This window comes from Poecilia reticulata, linkage group LG21, assembly GCF_000633615.1.
Source record: "Poecilia reticulata strain Guanapo linkage group LG21, Guppy_female_1.0+MT, whole genome shotgun sequence".
In the NCBI taxonomy this organism is placed as follows: Eukaryota; Metazoa; Chordata; class Actinopteri; order Cyprinodontiformes; family Poeciliidae; genus Poecilia; species Poecilia reticulata.
The window spans coordinates 5,233,330-5,253,120 of record NC_024351.1 but is presented as its reverse complement, the minus strand read 5'-3'; the positions used below and the strand labels follow the sequence as shown (position 1 = coordinate 5,253,120).

Here is a 19,791-nt window from a genome sequence, read left to right as displayed (position 1 = left end):
CCGGCTGAACGCGGAGCGACAGCTGGGATGTCCAGCCGTCAGTCGCTGCTCAGCTCAGCCTCCTGGTCAGCTGGTGAAGCCACAGATACAATAACCAACCTCAGCCGCTCTGAGGTTGGTTATTATATCACCTTCATTTTGTCCCTCTGAGCAAAAAGCTGCTCAAAATGTGTCATAATTTGACTCTGATGGTTCCTGCATTAAAAATGTTAGACGGTGTAATTTTCACAATGAAACGTTTCTTCACTTTTTTGTACTTTTTACATAAAATTGCACAAATATGAGATTATTATTTTCTTTCTGGTCCATTTGAGCAAGTGTGAAGGTAATATGCAGCACATGTTGATGCAAAGATTTACAGTAGGTTTAAAAGTTTCAAATCTTTTTAATGCTAAACTGACTTCAAATTCATGTAAAGAAATTAATTCCCTAAATAAGAAGTCCTCGATTGCATGTTGGATTATTAATTTTCCTCTACAGAATCCCAATCATTGCCACTTAGAGGTATTAAAACTTTGCAGCTGCAGCAGCCAATACAGTCCTGCTTTCGTAAATACATTTTGGAAACCATTTTCATAACGTCAAGCAGCCATTTTTAAAAATTAGTCGTGCTAAATTTTGCTGCCCGGGTCACTGAGGATGTGGCTGAAATATAATAATAGAAACTAAGCTAACAATGAGAATCAGAATAAGTTTAGACACAAATACTGATCATTTAAATGTTTTTGATCTGGACTTCAATCTTCATGCTTTCATATTAATTGGTTCATCCACTTTTTAAAAGATAATATTTTGAAATTGACCTTTTTTGGTGACCAGGACATTTTTTGGGCCTTGATGAGTTTAATGTGACTTAATCAAAGTTTATTCTTGGGGTATAAAGTGTCTATAAACAACATAAATCTATAAATTGAGTAAAATTAAACAGTTTGAAATGAATTTAAGGAACACTTTAAGCTATAAACCTACACAGTTAACACTTATTTCACCAGTTGTTCTAGTCAAATTCTTTGTGAAAATAGACAATTTATTATCTGATGTTGTTTAATTATCCAGCCAAATATATTCTGGCTTAAAGAGAGGAACACTTTTGCTGTTTTTTTTGTTAATGTTAATCTAGTTTAAGATTTTATTTGTGAGTTTTTGTTGGCAAGAAAATTGTAAATAATCTTCAAATGAACCAGATCCACTAAAGGGCAAAATTTGAATCTGAAGAAATGTAACAATCCTTTACAGAAGCTTCCAGGTGCTTACACTTTACTTTCTGTGCATAAACTAAAACCTTGGATGTATTTTTTTAAGGTTATCAACCAGGATGGTGGGGGTCAGAGGTCAGGAGGTGTAAAGACAAACAGGGACACACACTCTCACACACACACACTCTCTCACACAGCCACTGTAGATGCTTCCAGTTGTTGGGATTAAACGTTTACATGAACTGAACATGTACACTGCTTGAATATCGCTCCACTCCGTGACTCAGAGCCTCCTGCTGCTCCACTGAAGGTTTCTAAGGTTAAAGTGACAGAAGTGAATTTCACTGGTTGTTTTGTGTGACGGTATTTAACAGATGGTTATACAGAAGATCTTTAATTTTACAACAAAATGTTCTTTTCTGGTAATTCTTCACTGAACATTTGGTATTTTTTGATGTTTATTTTGTCAGTATTTTTATGGAAATTGCTAATGTTTATTATACAAATGTCAGATGTGTGCTTTTTAAACTGTAAGCAGTCTGAAATAAGTTTCATATTTAAGAAATTCAGCATTTTGAATGTTTTTCTACATGATGTTTTGGCTTTCTTCCCAAAGTTTTCATCAGAATTTTAAACCTTAAATGAGAAAAAAAAAATCTAAAGACCACCTTAAACCACCTTCACACTGCAGCCTGAAGTGACCCAATTCTGATTTTTATGCCGGTGTCGTTCACACTGCCAGTAAATGCTTCCTGTATGTGTTCTGCAGTGTAAACGGGCAAACTACCTGAAAGTGTCCCGCATGCGCACTAGAGGGCGCCATAGCGTCAGCGTTCTCAGTGTTCTGCCAACCGCCATAAGAAGAAGAAGAAGAAGAGCTCAGTGTTTGCGGAAGTAAACATGGAGGCTAACGGTGGAGCTTAGCTTATATATTTGAAGTTGTTATCCGGCCGGAGCAGCAAATTAACAACTTAATCCTCATATAATCCGTCATGGTTGTTGTTTTTCTTCCTTCCTGCTCGTTTCAGGAGCAGAATAATGAGATTTGTTGAGAATCAGTGACGTTCAGTTCGGATGAATGCGGCCTGAACGTTATGGTCGCATTTGAATCGGATACGTATCGGATATGGATCACATTCTAAAAGAATCCGACCTGAGCTGTTCACACTGCCATGAAAAGATCAGATACAGGTCACATTATGTAAAAAAAAAAAATCGGAATTGGGTCACTTCATTCTGCAGTGTGAACGCAGCCTTGATGCCATCCTGGAGGTTCATAGATCTTCATACACATTTACCAAAACATTTTAACAAAAATTTTAGATTTTTACAATACAGAATGTCATAAAGTCTTTAAAAAGCTACGTTATAGCTGGAGGTTTATGGCGTGGTGTAATCTTTAATGACTTATTGCGTAAACAAACTTATTCACACAATTGCAAAATTATTGATATTCCATAAAAACACAAAGTTTTGAGTAAGTACGTTTGTAATGAAAATACAGCAGCTGTTTGTAAAACACAGGAACCTTCATGATGGTAACTGAAGTGGTTTGCAGTTTATTTGGTAATTAAATGGCTCATTTCTTTCTTTTTATTCATGTTAATCAGTAAATAAGACACAGCGCTGAAGTTTCCCTTGTTTTAAATATTATTATTAACTCGCCTTCTATCGTTTTATCGGTTTGTTTCCAGTAAATGCTCCCAGCTCTCATGAACCTGAGCTGAATAACTTCTCACTGATTTAATCATCATTTTTCCCGATTTAAAGCTTCCAGCAGTGACAACTGTCTGCATCCAACCTGCTTAATGAAGATTTGGATTCATTAATCCGTTTTTATTTCTTCTGCTCTCCATCACGCTCTCGTTATACAGTATTTTGTAATAATCGATAGTCTGTAAGCGGTTTAATTCTCACTGACTTTGAATTGTGTCATGTCTCTGCCAAAGCCACTTGTTCCACTGAGAATCTAATGTATCGTTTCTGATCATTAAGTATTTGTGCACTGATGACATTGAATGATCTTTTCTTACCGATTGGTAATTTCTTGAGGAGAAAAGAAATGAATGCGTAATTTTAAGTTTACTCACTTCTTCTTTTCTCAGTTTTCTGATTGTATAGTTGCAGTAGGAAGAAGACACTGAAGCAGAAATGTGAAGTTATTATGGAAGCCAGTATATTATAGGAGCAAAAACTGTCCAGTTAGCAGGTGTTCTGTGTGTAAATGTCCTCTAAGACAATTTGCTGAAATGTAAAATGATCAAAATAAATATGGACATGCAGATTTTCTCACTCTGTTGTTTTAGATTTTGTTTCTTTTGTTCAATATTTGGAACAAGATCAACTGCAAGTATTGGGACTTTCAGATAAAAATGCAATCATCTCACTGATTAATAGATTTCACATTCAAATTAATACATTTAAATCTTGTGAAAGGTGTGTAACTATTAACTCTTCAGAGAGGTAAGAATGCTACAGGAGTTAAAATTAAATTACCTTTATTTATATCCAAAAGTTAGAGGTCAACGACGCAGATGACCCCTGAATATTAAAGTGATTTCTTCATTTCTGCTCCTCAGCTTGTTTAATAACACGAACAGTTGCTTTTATTGAACAGGAACCAGAGGAACTAATCAGAGGTAAGTAGATGCAGCTGAGGAAGAGAGCAGGCAGAGGAAATGAGGAGATGTGAAACAGCTGGGAATGAAAGCAGAGCGAGAGAAATTAAAAAAAAACAGACATACAGGGAGATCTAAAATGGTAAGATTTAAATTTATTCCTAAACTAAAACAAGATTTAAGCAACTAAACAATGAAAATAATGTCAAAAACAGAACAAGTTCTAACGCCTTAGAATCACAAACGCAAGATAATTACAACCTGTTGTTGTTCAGCTTCTCTTTTGCTTTTTTGTATTTTTAATCAGGCATTTAAAATAGTAACTATGTAATCCTGACTGGTCCTGATACTTTTCTCTCTCTGCGTCTCATTCATGCTTTTTGTGACCAACTCACTAAAATAAATGCTCAAAGCATTTTATCAGACTGACTTCTGAAGATTTGATAAAAAATGGGAACAACTTGTGTCATTACTGAAGATAAAAATCTTTTTTTTACTAGAAATATGTTCAAAATCAGTAAATATTATCAGTATGTATTGGCTAGAAGGTGGAGATTTCTTATGAATGTTTAATGATACAATCAAACACAAATTTCTTTAAATATTTATTCACATTACAACACAAAAACTCATTTTGTAGTGAACAACGCAACATTTCACACAGCAGACATTTTCATCTTTAAACGTCTGTCAAGCCATCTGTGGCTTCTGAAGGTTTTGTGTTTTGTTGCCTTTGGTTTTACACAGAAAAGTCACATATTTGCACCAATTTATATTTTTCAAAGGATTTCCTCATGCACGAAACATAAAAAATAACCAAAAAAAAACATCAGTTCCTTCTGAGAAAACAAAACCAAAGAACTTTAATTCTGTTTATTTGAAACACAAATTAATCGAGTAAAATAATCACTCATGAAAATAATCTCACTAGTTTATTGCTGCACATATAAAACTAATCACTACTGGCTTTAAGGCAGAGTTATTTTCACACTTTCTAAGTAGGCTTTGTTTTTTTTAAATAAAAAATTATGAAGAAAAAAAACACAAGCTGTTTTAAAGTTTAAATCTAAAGAGTTGAAAGTGATTTTAAATGAAAACTTAAATATGAATCAAATGTCAATGTTACCAAATTATTTGTTTCTGGTGCCTAAATGTCAAAGATGCACCTTATTTAGAGAAAAAAAATAATATACAAGTAGAAATTAAATGCAGCACATCAACCATTAAACAACAAAAGAAATCAACAAAAACGGCAAATGTACTGAAAACAATAAAGTTCCAAGATGGTCTCAAACCTAAATCTCATTTTTATGAAACACATGTAACTTCTTATCTGTTTTTGAGAAAAATTATATTTGTTTAAAGGAAAATACGCTTCTATAATGTCTTATAGACATTATATAATGTCTATAATGCCTTCCTCAAGTTGCCCATTTTCTGAAACAAACCTCTGAAACGTGAAGCTGCTCACCTTTAATTTGAACCTGCTTACTTGGTCAAGTGATGAGAAAAAGCACCAGTTAGTGTCAGCAACAAAACATTAATGCTCAAAATGAAAATGGAATACATATTTATGACATTTTACAGATAAACACCCTTTCTTCCTGCTTTTATTCGGCTCACAGTTGGAAAAATGCCAACAAACATTTTTTTGTCTCAGAGGTTTAAGATCAATAAATGCTCAGATGAAAAACTAACAGTGAAATAAAAGAATGAAGGAATAAAACAAAACTTCAAGGCAAAGAAAGTATTGTTAAAATGTAACAACATGCATAAAAAGTCAACTCACCTTAACAAAATCAAACATGAATTTAAAATCTTTAATATATTCAAGCTTCAACTAAACTTCCCACCAAACATGATATTTACATCAGATTTCACTGACGTCTGCTCCTCCTGTTTGTTTCCTGACATCATGGTCTGTCCTTCCTTCACTGACATTAAATCTACAGAAATAATTAAATAAAAATACAACATACCTGCAGCTGTACAATATAAATACTGTGTGTTAATGTAAATAACACAAAAATAAGCTGCAAACACGACTGAAGGCCAACACCTGGTATGCAGGTGTGATTTAAGGCCACGCCGACACACACGTTCCCTGTGGTCAGGCCGGTCCTGTGAAGAACTGAGACCAGAGTTTCCTGGAACCCATTTTAGATTTGGACTCAAAGTTTTCAACAAACCTGAGGGTTAAATGCATCATAGTGAACCAAAACGAGACGTTTGGCAGACATAAAATGATGCTTTCCACCCAAACGTTCTGACTTTCTGAGGAAGTTTGCTCTAAATGGTAACTGGTAATCTCAAAATTAACAAAGAATTACACATTTGAGCAGCTTTGGAAAACTTGTCAGAAATGTCCACATTGTCCATGAATCTCAGAACTTTGACTTTTTTGGTAATAAATGGTGGATCCCTGGTATTTATGGGTTTGGGACCAAAGTCACCAACAAGCAGCAAAAATACTCCAGTCCACCTCTAAACATTATTCAAACTCCAAATATACCTTAACATTCATTAATATGCACAGAGGAAACTTAGCACTCCTCTTTTCATCGTCATCTCTGGTCAGCCAGTCAGTGCCTAGAAAATGAAATGGCTCGTCTCTGGATTGGCTGCTTTGCGAACGACAAGTAGAATTGTGCCAAAATATTTCAGCTTCCCAGGCTGCATTTTCTTTCAAATATTTTAGAAACACTGTAAGAAATAAATCCTTGAATCTGGGATTTTTCTGTGAATAGTTTGGAAATGAATTCCTCAGAAAACGCGGATTGTCGGGGATCCGCTGGTTTACATGACATAAAATCTCTGCAGGTTTACAAAACTAAACTCTGCACTTTAATAGTTTTTCTTTACTCATTGCTAACATTTCAAAAAGATCAGCTAGCGCATAATTCGGCGCAGCTTAGCCGCACTTCAGTCCCACATGTCAAACTGCTTTATTTAGCCCCTCTGCAGCAGTACGAGTACCCTGGACTATTCTGTCACATAAATAAAATATTTAATTTTAACAATCGTGCACAGAACCATCAGGAGTGAACCATCGTGGGAGTAGAAACTCCCTTTTGGTTCCTTTACAGTAGCATAGATTTCTATTCAATAAGACAACAGAAGGAAATGTCTAGCAGCGCTCAGCAAGTCATAAAACCAGAACGGTGAACTTGTTGCTGAGTCACATCACCAGAACCGAGAAGAATCGAGGTAAAACAACGACAGCGTATCAGGCCCGCTTCACAGGCCGATAAGAAAACTACATTCATTCACCGCATCGCTTCAGTTGGTCACGTCTAAGTTGTCCTGCAGTTTCCCCGTCTCCAAACGCGTCACGTTAAAACTCCTGCAGATAAATATTATTGTTTGCAAATTTTGACACACACTGCTAAGTAGAAATCTCCACATTACCCAGTTCTAATTCCATATATTTAAATCGCAATACTTTTCATTTTTGCTATAATTTGTTTTGTACAGTAATGTACAACATTTTTCTCGTTTTGTTTCTCTTTAACATACTCTTTTTTTTAAATTATTGTTTTATATATGCATGTTTGTAAAAGCACATTTTTGCGTTGCAGTTGGGTCTCACTTGATGGCATGAAAAAGGAAGGAATTGGCTTCTTTTCTGGGATTCAGACTATAGGAGGAGAAATGGCTGTAATTTGAATATTTAAAGGTTAGACCAGGACAGCATCCTGTTCTCTGACAGAGAGCCTCTCAGTTTTTATTACCATGCAGCAGGATTTTACTGCTGGATGTTTGGAGACGGGAACGCTGCTGGGATAAAAGTGGGAGCCTCTGGGTGTGGAGTCTTCACTGCTAGCATGCTAATCTCTTGCACCCACAGGTGATCTGTGACGAACAGCAGGTCACTGCTGTGACATTTAGTAGTGGAGCAGATAAAGGTAAAAACTGTCGGCTTTGAAATTCCTTGTGGTTAAAATTATATATAAATTATATATATATAAAAGGGTTGATTGGAAATTTATTTTGTATTTGCAAAGAAAATCTAAACATAGTCACAATGTACTGCAGTAAAAGTAGCTGTGGGTGCAAAAGACTGAGAACATTTCAGGAGCGTCCCCAGCAGCTCAACCACTGAATAAATCAGTTAATAACTAAAATCTATCCGTCCTGTTTGCGTTTTCCTGCCTGTGTCTGAATCGCAGGCAGAGGAAGTCACAGAATTAGAGATCTGTCCGTCAGTCGGGTCAGTGGCCCGCTGCCCTGGCTGCTCTCTGCTGCTCCAGCATCGACCGTACAGCAGGGGACAGCATGGCGGGAGACATGGCCGGGGTGAAAGGTCGTAAAGGGTAGTGTGCGTGTTTTCCTGGGAAATAGATGCACTGGAAGTATTTCTGACCTGGAAAGAAAAGAAGGCGAGATGCTGTGTGTGTGTTTGAATCAGTGGTGGTTCAAGCATGAAGACAGGAAGATATAAAAAACATAAATATAATAACTAAATGAATTAAAAATCATGTAAATTATGTCAACATGGCGCCTGATGTTGTAATCTTTATACAGCAAACATTTGAAATGAAGTTAGTGCTTTATCATTGGCTTCCACCATGGTGGTGTCATACTTCAGCCTTAAACTATTAATAATGTTTATGATTATAATGTTTAATATTTAGGGTTGGCACAACTAACTTTTAGTTAGCGGTAACTTTTACTGTTGACCTTTTAATTTGGACTAAATTACAGAAGCAGATCTTACTCGGTTTCTTCTTTTCCGTCTTCTCTGTAACATTGTCTTCAGTCTCAGGCTCCTCTGCAAGAAGTCAAACATAATAAACTGAGATTAAGGAATTATGTGTTCATCTGTCAGAGGAGAAAATAGGCACAGTGACTGTCTGCAAGCTTATAGGCAGAAAACATAGAAAAGGTGGATTTTGTTTCCCCAACAATCATTATTTTGCCTTTTCAATCTTATTCCAAAGTTCGACTTTTTAAAAATTGAGTAGCTTTTTCAAAAATTCTTTACAGTGAAGACAAAAAGAAACGCTGACACTTGGAGATCTTATAAATTGCTAACAACTTTAATTTGTTTGTTGGCTTTGTGATTTATTTAAAGATCAGTGTTTTAAAGCTGAATGTAATTAAACTTGTTGGAAAGTTTGACAAAATATGGACAAAATATTTAAAACAGAACTGATGCATTTAAGAAACATCTCATGTCTATTTTTCCATGTTTATTTATTTGTATAGTTGTCATTTCCACCAATCAGCCTGAGATTATAATCCTTAAGCTATAAACAACAAAGAACAAAACCAAGAGAGATGCAGGATCTCCTGAAGTAAAACCTATTTTTAAATGAAAATGACAAATATATCAATATTTAATTATTATTATAAGTTATTATTGTGACCAGTTTAGTATCTGAAAACCTTTGATAATATAAAAGTTATATTATGGAAAATGTAAGACTTTAAAATCACACAGCAATGTGTAAATATCTTTTCAAAGCTAAAATATAATAATACACAAATATGAAAAATATCAAATAATTCAAATTATTGGATAACTTTAATTAAGATCAGTTTTAAGAGAAAGTGTAAGCGTCTTCACTGGTACTTTGATCATGCCGTTCCACGCCACTAAAGTACTTCTTGGAGTTGTTTTTAACGTACTTTACCACAGATTCTGTTCTGATTCTGGTTTTTCTTGTTTTATCAGCCAAAATCAAACGGGTGTAGAAAACAGGAGGTCTGTCAGAAGAAGTGTGGGGACACTCGGGGCGGTGCTGGTAATCCACTGAGTGACTCATTATGAACAGGAGACTAATCAGTTTTGGCTCTTAAGTTTAATCTATCCAGTTATTGACGCTGTAAAACATTAATCTCTTCAAATAATTCAAGACCCTTAAAGATGTGGATAATCTCGTCTCAGTTAAATGATCTCATTAAATTCTTTGACTGTGCTGTGATCAGCGTCTGCATCTCCTCCTCATGCTGGTTCAGTCAGTGGAAATGAGGTGAGAACATAGTTTATACCTCAGACCTTACAGGAAGCAGCGTCTTCCCCATGCGCTAGTAACAAAGCATACACATAAAATTATTATTGTCAAAAATAAAAATAACTCCCACACCGCTGTTTTAGTCATAGAGATGAATGTTAAAATCACAAAATGGAATAAATCTATTCTGGATGATATTTTTAGTTTTATCGAAGCGATTTAATGAGCATCATACAGTTTTACCATATTACTGTTATCCTTTCAGGTTTTGCAGGGGTTTTACAGCAATTTTATTGTGAATTTATCAAATTAAAGTCCCTAAATCTGTTCCTAGACAAAAACAGGGTTACATAGGAAGCCTGGCTGCAAAACAAACCCAAATCATCACTGCTACCTGTGTCATCATTATTTATAGATGCTATGAAGTGTGTTGTGTTTGGTTTGATTGAGACGCGGCGCTGGCTGTGCATTCAGGCCCAAAACATCTCAACCTTCTCCAGAGTCACAAACGATGCTCACTGGGTCATACTTACGAGTTTTTGGTGGCTGTTTGACTTTATCTAGAGTTTGAGAAAAGATGTTGATCAGTTTAAAGTCAGGATCTCAGAGGAAGCATCTATTATTTTCTGACTCCATACCTTCAGCTTCTCTGGCTGGTTTCTTTTCAGCCTTTGCAGTTTTTTCTGTAACAGAAAAGAAAAAGCCCAATTATATCCTGCAAAACACATCATCATCGTTTACACTCCCTCTGTGTTGCACCTCACAGCACATCCTCAATTAGAGTTTTATCTGGCAGAAAACAACTTTAATCACATAATCCATACACCTTTTCACGAGCCAGATTCTCTCTGAGACGTCAAGATAAACACATAAAAATACCAATAATCTGGTAAGAAATGTGAGATTTGAATCAAAACAATTTGCATTTACTCTTTAAATGGTCACTGGTTTGTTTCTTAGAATATATTATGTATTAGTTATTATGCTGTAAATAAATATTTGTGTTTCATCTCCATTGCGCTTGATGCAACTATCGGGATATCACACACACTCCTCCTCCTATAGTTGGACGTTGTTTTGAAATCTGCACATCAAGAATCTGAGTGGGAATTTTCTGGTAATCTGTTCTCAGCTCCTTTCTGACCGTTTCCTCCCACTCCCACACATTCTGCCTAATTATCCCCCTTTTCCATTTCATGTGTTCAGCCTGTTGACATACTGAACTCTGCTGGCTTTACATCTCTTCTCAGCATCATTTGAGGATCCGGTTATTGTGACTAAAGTGAGGTCAAAGGTCAAAGGCATTTCATCCTGCCCACTCTCGGCTTTAAAACTGAAATACATTTTATTATTCGACACAAATTTAACAGCTATTTAAAATTAATGTAAAGCACGAAATTCATGGCTACTTTGGAAGGACACACATGAGAAAGCTGATTTATTTTTTATTTTTTATTTTTTTGCTAAAACTAACATGTGAGCACAGCTTAAGTTTCAGAAACAATGTGGTTTGGACAGATAAGACCAAAGTTCAGATGTTCGGCTTTTTTTGCAGAAAAAACAAACAAAGCACATGAGGACAGGCATCTCATTCAAACTGTGAAGCATGGTGGTGGAGGATCACAATAACAATAAAGAACAATGTATAAAGTAAGACATGTATAAAAGAAAGGGGTTGGGGCCAAATAAGTTTATGCTTATACTTATCTGAACGTGAATATATCTTAAATAAACTAAACCAACCCTGCTCTCATTGGTTTGTAAGTTTTCTTACAGCCAAACATCAAATATCTCATCGACGTTAACAGGATGATCAATAGAAAACAAATTGGGGTGATGCAACGGTCTAGTCAAAGCCCAGAAATCAAATTGATCAAAGTGTTTTGGTTCAGTTAACTTTTCAAAAATAAATATCTTTAACCTCAATGAAGTGAGATAATGTTATAAAGTCCCACTGGACACAAATCTGATCAACTACTGAGAGTTACAGTGTAAGGATTTAGGTTTCTGTTTGTTTTCTAGTCAATTCCGTTCCTGTGTCGTCTTGTCTCCCCTTGATTGTTCCCAGCTGTGTCCTGTTTCCTTGATTACTCCCTTGTGTATTGAATCCCTCCTGTGTCTGTGTTTCCTCGTGGGTCCTTGTCTATTGTCAGATGTCTAGCAGTCATATGTTCATGTTTGTCTTTCCTTCGTAACCAGTTACTACCAGTGATTGAGCTCCTAGCCTTTTGCTCACCTGTGCTGCCTGGACTTATCTATAGTCCTTTTGGATCACCATTAAATATTCAGTTTTGCACTATAATCTGGGTCCCACCGTGTCTGACCTCAATGTTTTCACTCTCCTATAAGATTATTTATAGAACCATGAAGCAGTAAGGTGTCTGTTATGTTTAACCCGCCTTGTTTTTGTTAAAGTTACCTGACTTAAAGGAAACTCTGACTGGTTTCTTTGGCTCGGCTCTAGTGGTCACGTTTGTCGTCCTGCCAGCTTCCAGTCTCGTCCTCAGTCTCAGAGGCTGTGGACGTGATTCTGGTTCTGTCCAACACAACACAACACAACACCTTTTACTCATTTATGCTAAATAAACCGTTAGTATCTGCATTCACTGGACTGGAAAAGTTTTAAATTCAGTTAGAAACTTGGTCAAACTCAATTACTTAAAAAAAAAAAGAACCATTAGGAAAAGTTTGTGGAGTTCATGCATCATCAGAATTGTACCTTTCTTATCTTTGGATGCTTTGACTTTGCTCTTGACAGCCGGCGCTCCGGAGGGGAACAGAAACAATTAGTTTCTAATCAACAATCATCTCTCTTGTCACTGCAGTGAATGATGACTGACTTCATGCATATTAATTTGAGTCGGTGCGTGTTGTTACCTGTCCTCTTAGACACTGATTTCCTCTTCTGCTGTACAGCTGCAGGCTCTAACATAATGAGCAAATTGTTGGGATTAGCTTAAAAAAAATCATGTTTCTGTATCACTGCTGACATTTTCTTTAGGCTGCATCTCAATTCATTTAGTAATGAGACAAAGCCATTACTAACCTTTTCTGGATTTGGTTTTCTCTTTTGCAGGCCTCTCTATGGACGGAGAACAAAAACAGCCAAATAACAGAAAACAAGAGCATGCAGCTAATAAATTAATTAATATTTGATGTACCTTTTTTAACTTCAGTTGGAAGTTTTGATTTCACTTTTGCAGACTTCTCTAGAAATAAACGATAAAATGTGACAAAAAAAGCAACATTTTTGAAAGCATACAGCCTGATAATTCAGTTAATATCAGATTTACCTGTTTTAGCTTCAGCTGGAAGTTTGGATTTCTCCTTTGGAAGCTTCTCTGTAGATGAAACGGTAAATTTGAAATGAGAAACATTTTTAAAAATATTTATACTATCCATTTTCTAAGTATATACTTCACCTTTTTTAGCTTCAGTGGAAAGTTTGGTTTTCTCTTTTTTTGGAACCTTTTCTAAAAAAACAAACATTTGTGTTCATTTTTATTTCGACGTCATTTATTTCATAGCGTTTATTGTAATGGAATCGTTTTCGGCCGTAAAGTCACTGCGTTAACCGAAGCTAAACAGGAAATGCTTCTTTATGTTTCATCTTTTTTCACACACAGAGAATAATTGCAGTAAAATGACCACAGAAGGTAAATTGTGCCAGTTTAATGCACGCAGAGGACTTTGTGTCACTGCATATTACAGTTATCACATGCTGCAGCTGCAGTTCATTTCAGGAAGCATCCCACTGATTCAGTGAATTAAAGCAGAAGAACATCAAGTACCTTTTACTGAATCAGCAACCTTGGTTTTTTTCTTTGCAACTGAGAAAACACAACAAAATACATAATTACTGTTCACAGCTGTAATTAGTAGGAAAATGTTGATGACTGCAAATTTAACTTGTTAAATAGTTTGTACCTTTCTTCATTGAGGGAGCTTTTGGTTCTTCCACAACTTTCTCTGGTTCTAAAAGAAACCCAAATATTTTTCATCATTCAATACGTGTTTTAAAACTGTTTTTAATTGGAACTATATTAAATTGATTTGTATTTTATGTTTCTCTTTGTGTAATCATGTTTTTCTTCAGATTTTTGCTGTTTTTAACCCATTTCCATAGTAACTAATCATCTTCATGCTCCTCCTCACCCGGGACTTCAGCTGCTGCTGGCGGAGCTTCAGCAGCTGGAGTCGGTACCTCAGGCTCCACCGGTGGTTCAGGTTGTGGAGCCTCTGGCTGTTCTGGTTGTACTGGTGGAGAAGGCTCTGCAGGAGCTGGCATTACAGGTTGCACTAGTGGCTGATATGGCTGATAGTGAGCATAGAGCGGCTGCATTAGTGGAGGAGGAGGCTGCTGATATGGAGGCTGTGATGAAGGAGCTGGAGGGTGAACGGTCACAATCGGAGCAGAGGGAGCTAAAAAGAAAAGAAAAAAAAGCTGTTCATGACCTCACTGCATGCTAAATATCAGATCAGAGTTGGTCCCACATCAGCGTGAATACCTGACATGGTTGGAGGAGGGTACGGATTGTCTGTGACGATGTGATGAACTGGAAAATAGAGACAATTTCAGCAAATAGATGGCTTACTTAAATTATGATGCAAACCATCTTTTACAGATTTTTAGGCATTTCATGTATGTTATTATTAGAGGGTGACCTACCGTACCATCCTGGGGGGGCCGGGCAGTAAACTGGAGCAGGTCTGCAGGGACTGACTGCAGCAAAAATTAAATGCATATTAAAGTTTCCTCATGTAATCCAAACTAGCTGGAGTCAAATAGGCAGAATAGAAGTTAATATAACATTTAATATAACATTTCAGGTCAGTTGCTTTTTTTTAAATTTTATACAGAAAGTCAAAATATGTGTCTGAAAATGTCCAAATACATCACCTAAGTTCTTTTGTTTAACATATGCTGCCAAATAGAAGTCAAAAACATATATTATATGTAATTTGTATGTTTGAAGATAAATAAATTCTACCACTTGTATGTACATCAGATGCTTAAACTGGAATTATTTTTTTTGTTTAATTTTATGCACCATGCATAGACTGTTTCACAGACAGAACACCTGTATTTTCCGGATATCCCAGCACCGAAGCAGTAACGGTTACTGGTTACCATGGTGATGCAGCTAGCCTTACCCAGAGCAGGTTTAGCTAGTCCTGCTCAGGCCGCTATATGTCGATCATAAACCAATGTGTTTTGTCAATGATTGTCACACAATATTTAAAACATATAAATACCTTTTGCCTTCGTCAAGGGGCTGCGAATAACAAGATACATTTTACAATCTACGGTTCAACTTATCTTCTTTCTTTTGATTGCCGTTAAGCTGCAGTTGCGCTAACAACTAAAAAGGAAGTTGGTGCTTCAAAATAAAAGCATCACAACTCCAACAGGAAGTTAAAACTAATTAAGGGTTTAACTCGGAACAAGTCAGTTGTACATTGTAGTCAACCTTTACCAGATACTGGAAAATGTTCTTATATTTAATATTGACCTGTTTTCATGTTGGTTCTTTATAAACATTGAATCGTTTCCTCAAAATCTTTGAATGGAGTGATTATGAAGTTTTTCAGTTTGCCAGAGCAGGGGTTGGCAAATGTGTTTAGGCTGTTTGAGTTTTTAATAAGGGCTAGAAAATCAAAGTAAAAATAAAAAACTAAACTAAATCTGTAGCCACAAAATTAAGAGAACAACGTAATTTGTGCATTTTTTAATTTGATATGTTAATTAGAAAACAAAAGAGGAAAAAAGAATATAATATTTTGCTTACCTTCCTGTGCAGACTCTATGGTCTCTTCCTGTTGCTTGGTCTCCATCACTGGTGATAGAAAATAGTCCAATGAAGGTGGAAAAAAAAACAACATCCACTCTTTTGTAAAAACGGAGTGCATTTGACTTGCTTACCTGTTTTTGACATCTTGCTCTTCTGTTTTATCTTAGCTTTATGAAATATAATTCATATTAATACTTTTAATATTTTCATCAAGGGATTAAAATAATTTCACTGTTGTCTGGCACCAGTTTATCAATAAGTGTGCATGAACGCTGAGACGTTCATATTTTCTGGATACCTTTCAGAAGAGGAGCTAATCTTCGGATTCTCTTGGCTTTTGGCTCCAGAGCTGGAAATCTTGGAAGAGCTGGACCAAACATCGGAGCGTAGTTGAAGCAATCATGCCTACACAATATATATATATATATAACAGTGTTTGGTATTACCTTGTCTTCTTGGCTTTTCATCTATCTTCTTCACAGCTTCCTGTTCTTAAAGTAAAACACAAACAAATGAACAGGAATAATGGATTTTCAACATATTTTTCAATGCATCATAATTCCTTAAAGTTATAAACTTTTATGAGAAAACTATTATTTTTGTTGTTCTTGGAAAGATTTGGTTGTTTATTAAAACAAGAAAGTTATCTATTTTTTAGAATTACCTTTTTTCCGTCGCACAGCCGACACCCTCCTGGGAGCATCTAACAGATAAACACTGAATTATAATCCTAAAAATATCAAAAATAGAGGTTATGAATTCTGATTTGTAAATATATTTATACTTCTTGAACTTTTCAATATTTTGTTATTATACAACCACAAATTTCAATGTATTTTATTTTCTGTGTTGTTCACTTCTTTACTCTCTTTTCTATCTTTCCATTTTATGTTAGTTCATTTATTCTCATTGTTTGTGTTTGAATTTGTTTTGTTAGATTACTATTTCTTTCTGTTTATTGTTTATATTAGGTTAAGGGTTCCTTCCTTTTTCCATTCTCTTTTCTTTGTTTATTTTTCACCTCATCCTCAGTCTACCATTCGGCTGCATCCACTCACCTATGATTAGCTCTTCTGTCTCCTTTGTCATTTTTCCTACTGGGTAGCTGAGCTCTTCAGTTCTCATCAGATGAGTTTCAGTTACAAATGTGCACAAAACTTTGATTTCTCAGTAATGTCCAAATAAACCCACAATTTTGCAATTGTAATGTTTCCATTAAATAAGAAATGTGATTAAATTCACTAAGTTTGTTCATGCGATGGGTAATTTACAAACGTCCTCGTACCCTTTCCTGTCTTCTTCATTTTTTCCACCAGTAGCAACATCAGGTTATTGATCATGCGACTCTTGTGATGTGAAAAAAGTGTTTGCATTGTAGTTTTGCAAAAAAAAAGAACTAATTTTGATCCAGATGAAAGACGATGCCATCTTAGCACAAAAATCTTTTATTAAAAAATTGGTGTGTTTCCATTAAGCAAATTTATTTTCATAATTCCAATTTGCTTAATTTTACGGTCAATGGAGAGTCAGCTGTTCTTTTCCACTGACTCTTTCTGTTGCATTTTGTTTCTTCCATGTTTTTCTCTTCATCTCATGTTATTTTCTCTTAACCTTCATTAATATATAATTAAATAGCAATCCCATTCTACTGCCTGCATTTTTGTCCAGCTACAAACTTATACTCAACTTTGGGGCATTCAAAGTGCAAGAGGTGTAAATACTTTTTCCAAGGCTCTGCACAAATAAAGAGGATACTCCTCTTCATGTGTGATTAAATTCAGCTGCTCAAGTTTAAACTGAGAAAATCAAAGATGCATTTTTCCACAGGGTGTGTGTTGGTTTTGTATATGAATTAAGCATGAAAACAAACAAACCTTTTTTATCTGCAGTCTTGGTAACAGTCTCTTTCGTCTTTGCAGAGTGCATGCAGGGACACTCTGAAAATCACAAACTTTAAAGTTACACGAAAAACAAGTGAGGTAAAAACTCACCTCCTCAGGCTCAGTGTCTAACCTGCTGGTTCTGTTTTGGGTGTTTCCTCCTCTGGCTCAGGCACAGGTTTAATCACATCCACTGTGGCCTTTTCTTCGTCTCCATCTTCATCGTACTCCTCTTCCTTATCTTCGGATTTGTCGATGGTTTTCTGAGGCGTAGGAAGAGGTTCTTCAGCTTCTTCTTCATCTTTCTCCTCGGGAGCAGCAGGCTGGCTGGTTTCTGATGGGAAACAAACAAAACACTAACATTTACAAACAAACTAAAAACGTAATTACATGCTCTTATTTTCAAAATCTAAAATAAAGACAGTTTTTCATATAATTTGTAGCTCACACTTACCAGCTTCTTCCGTTTCATCTTCCTCCACCTTGTCTTTATCAGCTTCAGCCTCTTCATCATCTATGGTGGTCTTTGCTGCCACCTCCTGGCCAGTGATCGCTGCTGCAATGGCGGCTTCATTTATAAAGTACAATAGTCATTAAAATAAATTAGTTAATTTTACATACTGTAAATGATCAAATGTCTACATATTTATTTAATGACTTTAAATAGAACAGAATTTCTATATGCAAGTTAACTTTAAGACTGACATGACTGTGGCTGAATTAAATCTGGTTTCAGACTTTTTAATATATTTGTTGCACATGCAGCTTCATGCGCATCTGTTACACATTTAATTATTTCCTTGGATTTGTTAAACAGACTGATAACTTATTTCCATCAGTTTTCATAATTACGGCTTACAGCCAATGAAAATATAGTATATAAAGAAAAACAGTTTGCATAATGCTGCATGATAAGGAAAAGTTGAGTGGAAGAAAAAAGTACCACAGAGCAACAGAGATAACTGGAGCACACTTAAAAGTTTAAGCCCAGCAAGGCGTGAATTTATTATTTTTGGTCTCATGCAACATTATAATTGTTTAAGTTTTAGCAGAAAACATAAATGAATAGAAATAAACACTTTGAAATGATTTCTTTTTTTTTATTTCTATGAATTTTAGTGTTTATATTTTATTTCTGTCATTTTGTGAAGTTTTGCCCAAAAACTGTGAATCTACAGTCAAAGTTTGGAATATTTTGAATTAAAAAATGGAGGAAATGAAAGTTTGACCTCACCTGACAACATGATGTCATCAAGTCCATCATCATCATCTTCCTCATCTTCACCTTCGTCATCCTCGACTTCATCAATGTCTTCCTCAGTGCCAACCAGTGTTTCTATCACTTCTTTCTCCTCTTCATCATCGAAGCTCGTCTCAACATCGTCTTCCTCTGTTTCATCTTCATCATCACTCAGAGATTCTTCATCAAGATCTTCATCATCGTCGTCATCTTCGTCGCCCAACACTCCACTGTCTGAGCTGACCAAAGGAAGAATATCTGCCTCTTCCTCTTCCTCTTCCTCCTCTGCTACTTCTTTTTCTTCCTCCTCTAAAGGTTTGTCAAGATCATCTTCATCTTCATCAACCTGAAGGTCAATGAGGTCGTCCTTATCAAGGTCTTCATCTTTACCTTCATCTTCATCATCTGCAAACAGTTCAGAGGAAGCCACAGAAACGTCGTCTGATTGGTCCAGATCATCTTCATCTTCCTCAGAAACCTTTATTTCATCATCATCATCATCATCATCATCATCATCATCATCATCATCATCATCATCATCATCGACAGGTGGTAGAGGAGAAAGATCTTCCTCATCTTTAACTTTAAGATCTTCCTCTTCATCACTAGAAACTGCTATGTGATGAAGATCTAGATCCAAGTCTTCCTCAGTGTCCTCTCCGATGACATCATCGCTGTCTGACGTCGCTGCAAGTCTGTCATCTTCATCATCTTCCTCACTGGACAGAAGTGCTGAGTCACTGATTTCTGAGGAATCCACAAACGCATCGTCACTGCTGTCATCTTCATCTTTGACATCATCATCATCGTCAGGCGCGTCTTCATCGCTGCCTGTGACGACAACGGGAACGTCGGAATCAGGAGACAGAGACGCCTCTTCATCGTCTGAGGTGGAAACGGGTTCAGGAGACGCCTCCTCCTCTTCATCAGCAGCTGCAGCTTCTTCATCCTCTTCATCAGCAGCTGCAGCTTCTTCATCCTCCTCATCAGCAGCTGCAGCTTCTTCTTCATCATCATCATCCTCCTCTTCATGAACAGCTGCAGCTTCTTCTTCTTCATCATCCTCCTCTTCATGAACAGCTGCAGCTTCTTCTTCATCATCCTCCTC

The 19,791-nt window shown here is 36.1% G+C and overlaps 1 protein-coding gene across 1 annotated transcript in view; it reads right to left on the bottom strand.

Annotated features, from left to right (window-relative positions):
- Positions 1-5,822: 5,822 nt before the first annotated feature.
- Positions 5,823-19,791, bottom strand: part of LOC103457306 (probable serine/threonine-protein kinase kinX) — a 24,916-nt gene continuing 10,947 nt past the window's right edge. The window contains exons 5-28 of the mRNA XM_017302115.1: positions 18,678-19,671; positions 17,898-18,011; positions 17,577-17,777; positions 17,438-17,500; positions 16,228-16,266; positions 16,010-16,054; positions 15,862-15,930; positions 15,695-15,730; positions 15,561-15,608; positions 14,441-14,494; positions 14,280-14,327; positions 13,927-14,193; positions 13,699-13,746; positions 13,563-13,601; positions 13,065-13,112; positions 12,933-12,980; positions 12,818-12,853; positions 12,649-12,696; positions 12,491-12,535; positions 12,191-12,307; positions 10,410-10,454; positions 10,305-10,331; positions 8,532-8,585; positions 5,823-8,177 (exon numbers count right to left, since the gene is read on the bottom strand). Coding sequence (XP_017157604.1) covers positions 8,026-8,177; positions 8,532-8,585; positions 10,305-10,331; positions 10,410-10,454; positions 12,191-12,307; positions 12,491-12,535; positions 12,649-12,696; positions 12,818-12,853; positions 12,933-12,980; positions 13,065-13,112; positions 13,563-13,601; positions 13,699-13,746; positions 13,927-14,193; positions 14,280-14,327; positions 14,441-14,494; positions 15,561-15,608; positions 15,695-15,730; positions 15,862-15,930; positions 16,010-16,054; positions 16,228-16,266; positions 17,438-17,500; positions 17,577-17,777; positions 17,898-18,011; positions 18,678-19,671 — 2,685 coding nt within the window. The 3' untranslated portion in view covers positions 5,823-8,025. The remainder of the gene's footprint in view (positions 8,178-8,531; positions 8,586-10,304; positions 10,332-10,409; positions 10,455-12,190; positions 12,308-12,490; positions 12,536-12,648; positions 12,697-12,817; positions 12,854-12,932; positions 12,981-13,064; positions 13,113-13,562; positions 13,602-13,698; positions 13,747-13,926; positions 14,194-14,279; positions 14,328-14,440; positions 14,495-15,560; positions 15,609-15,694; positions 15,731-15,861; positions 15,931-16,009; positions 16,055-16,227; positions 16,267-17,437; positions 17,501-17,576; positions 17,778-17,897; positions 18,012-18,677; positions 19,672-19,791) is intronic.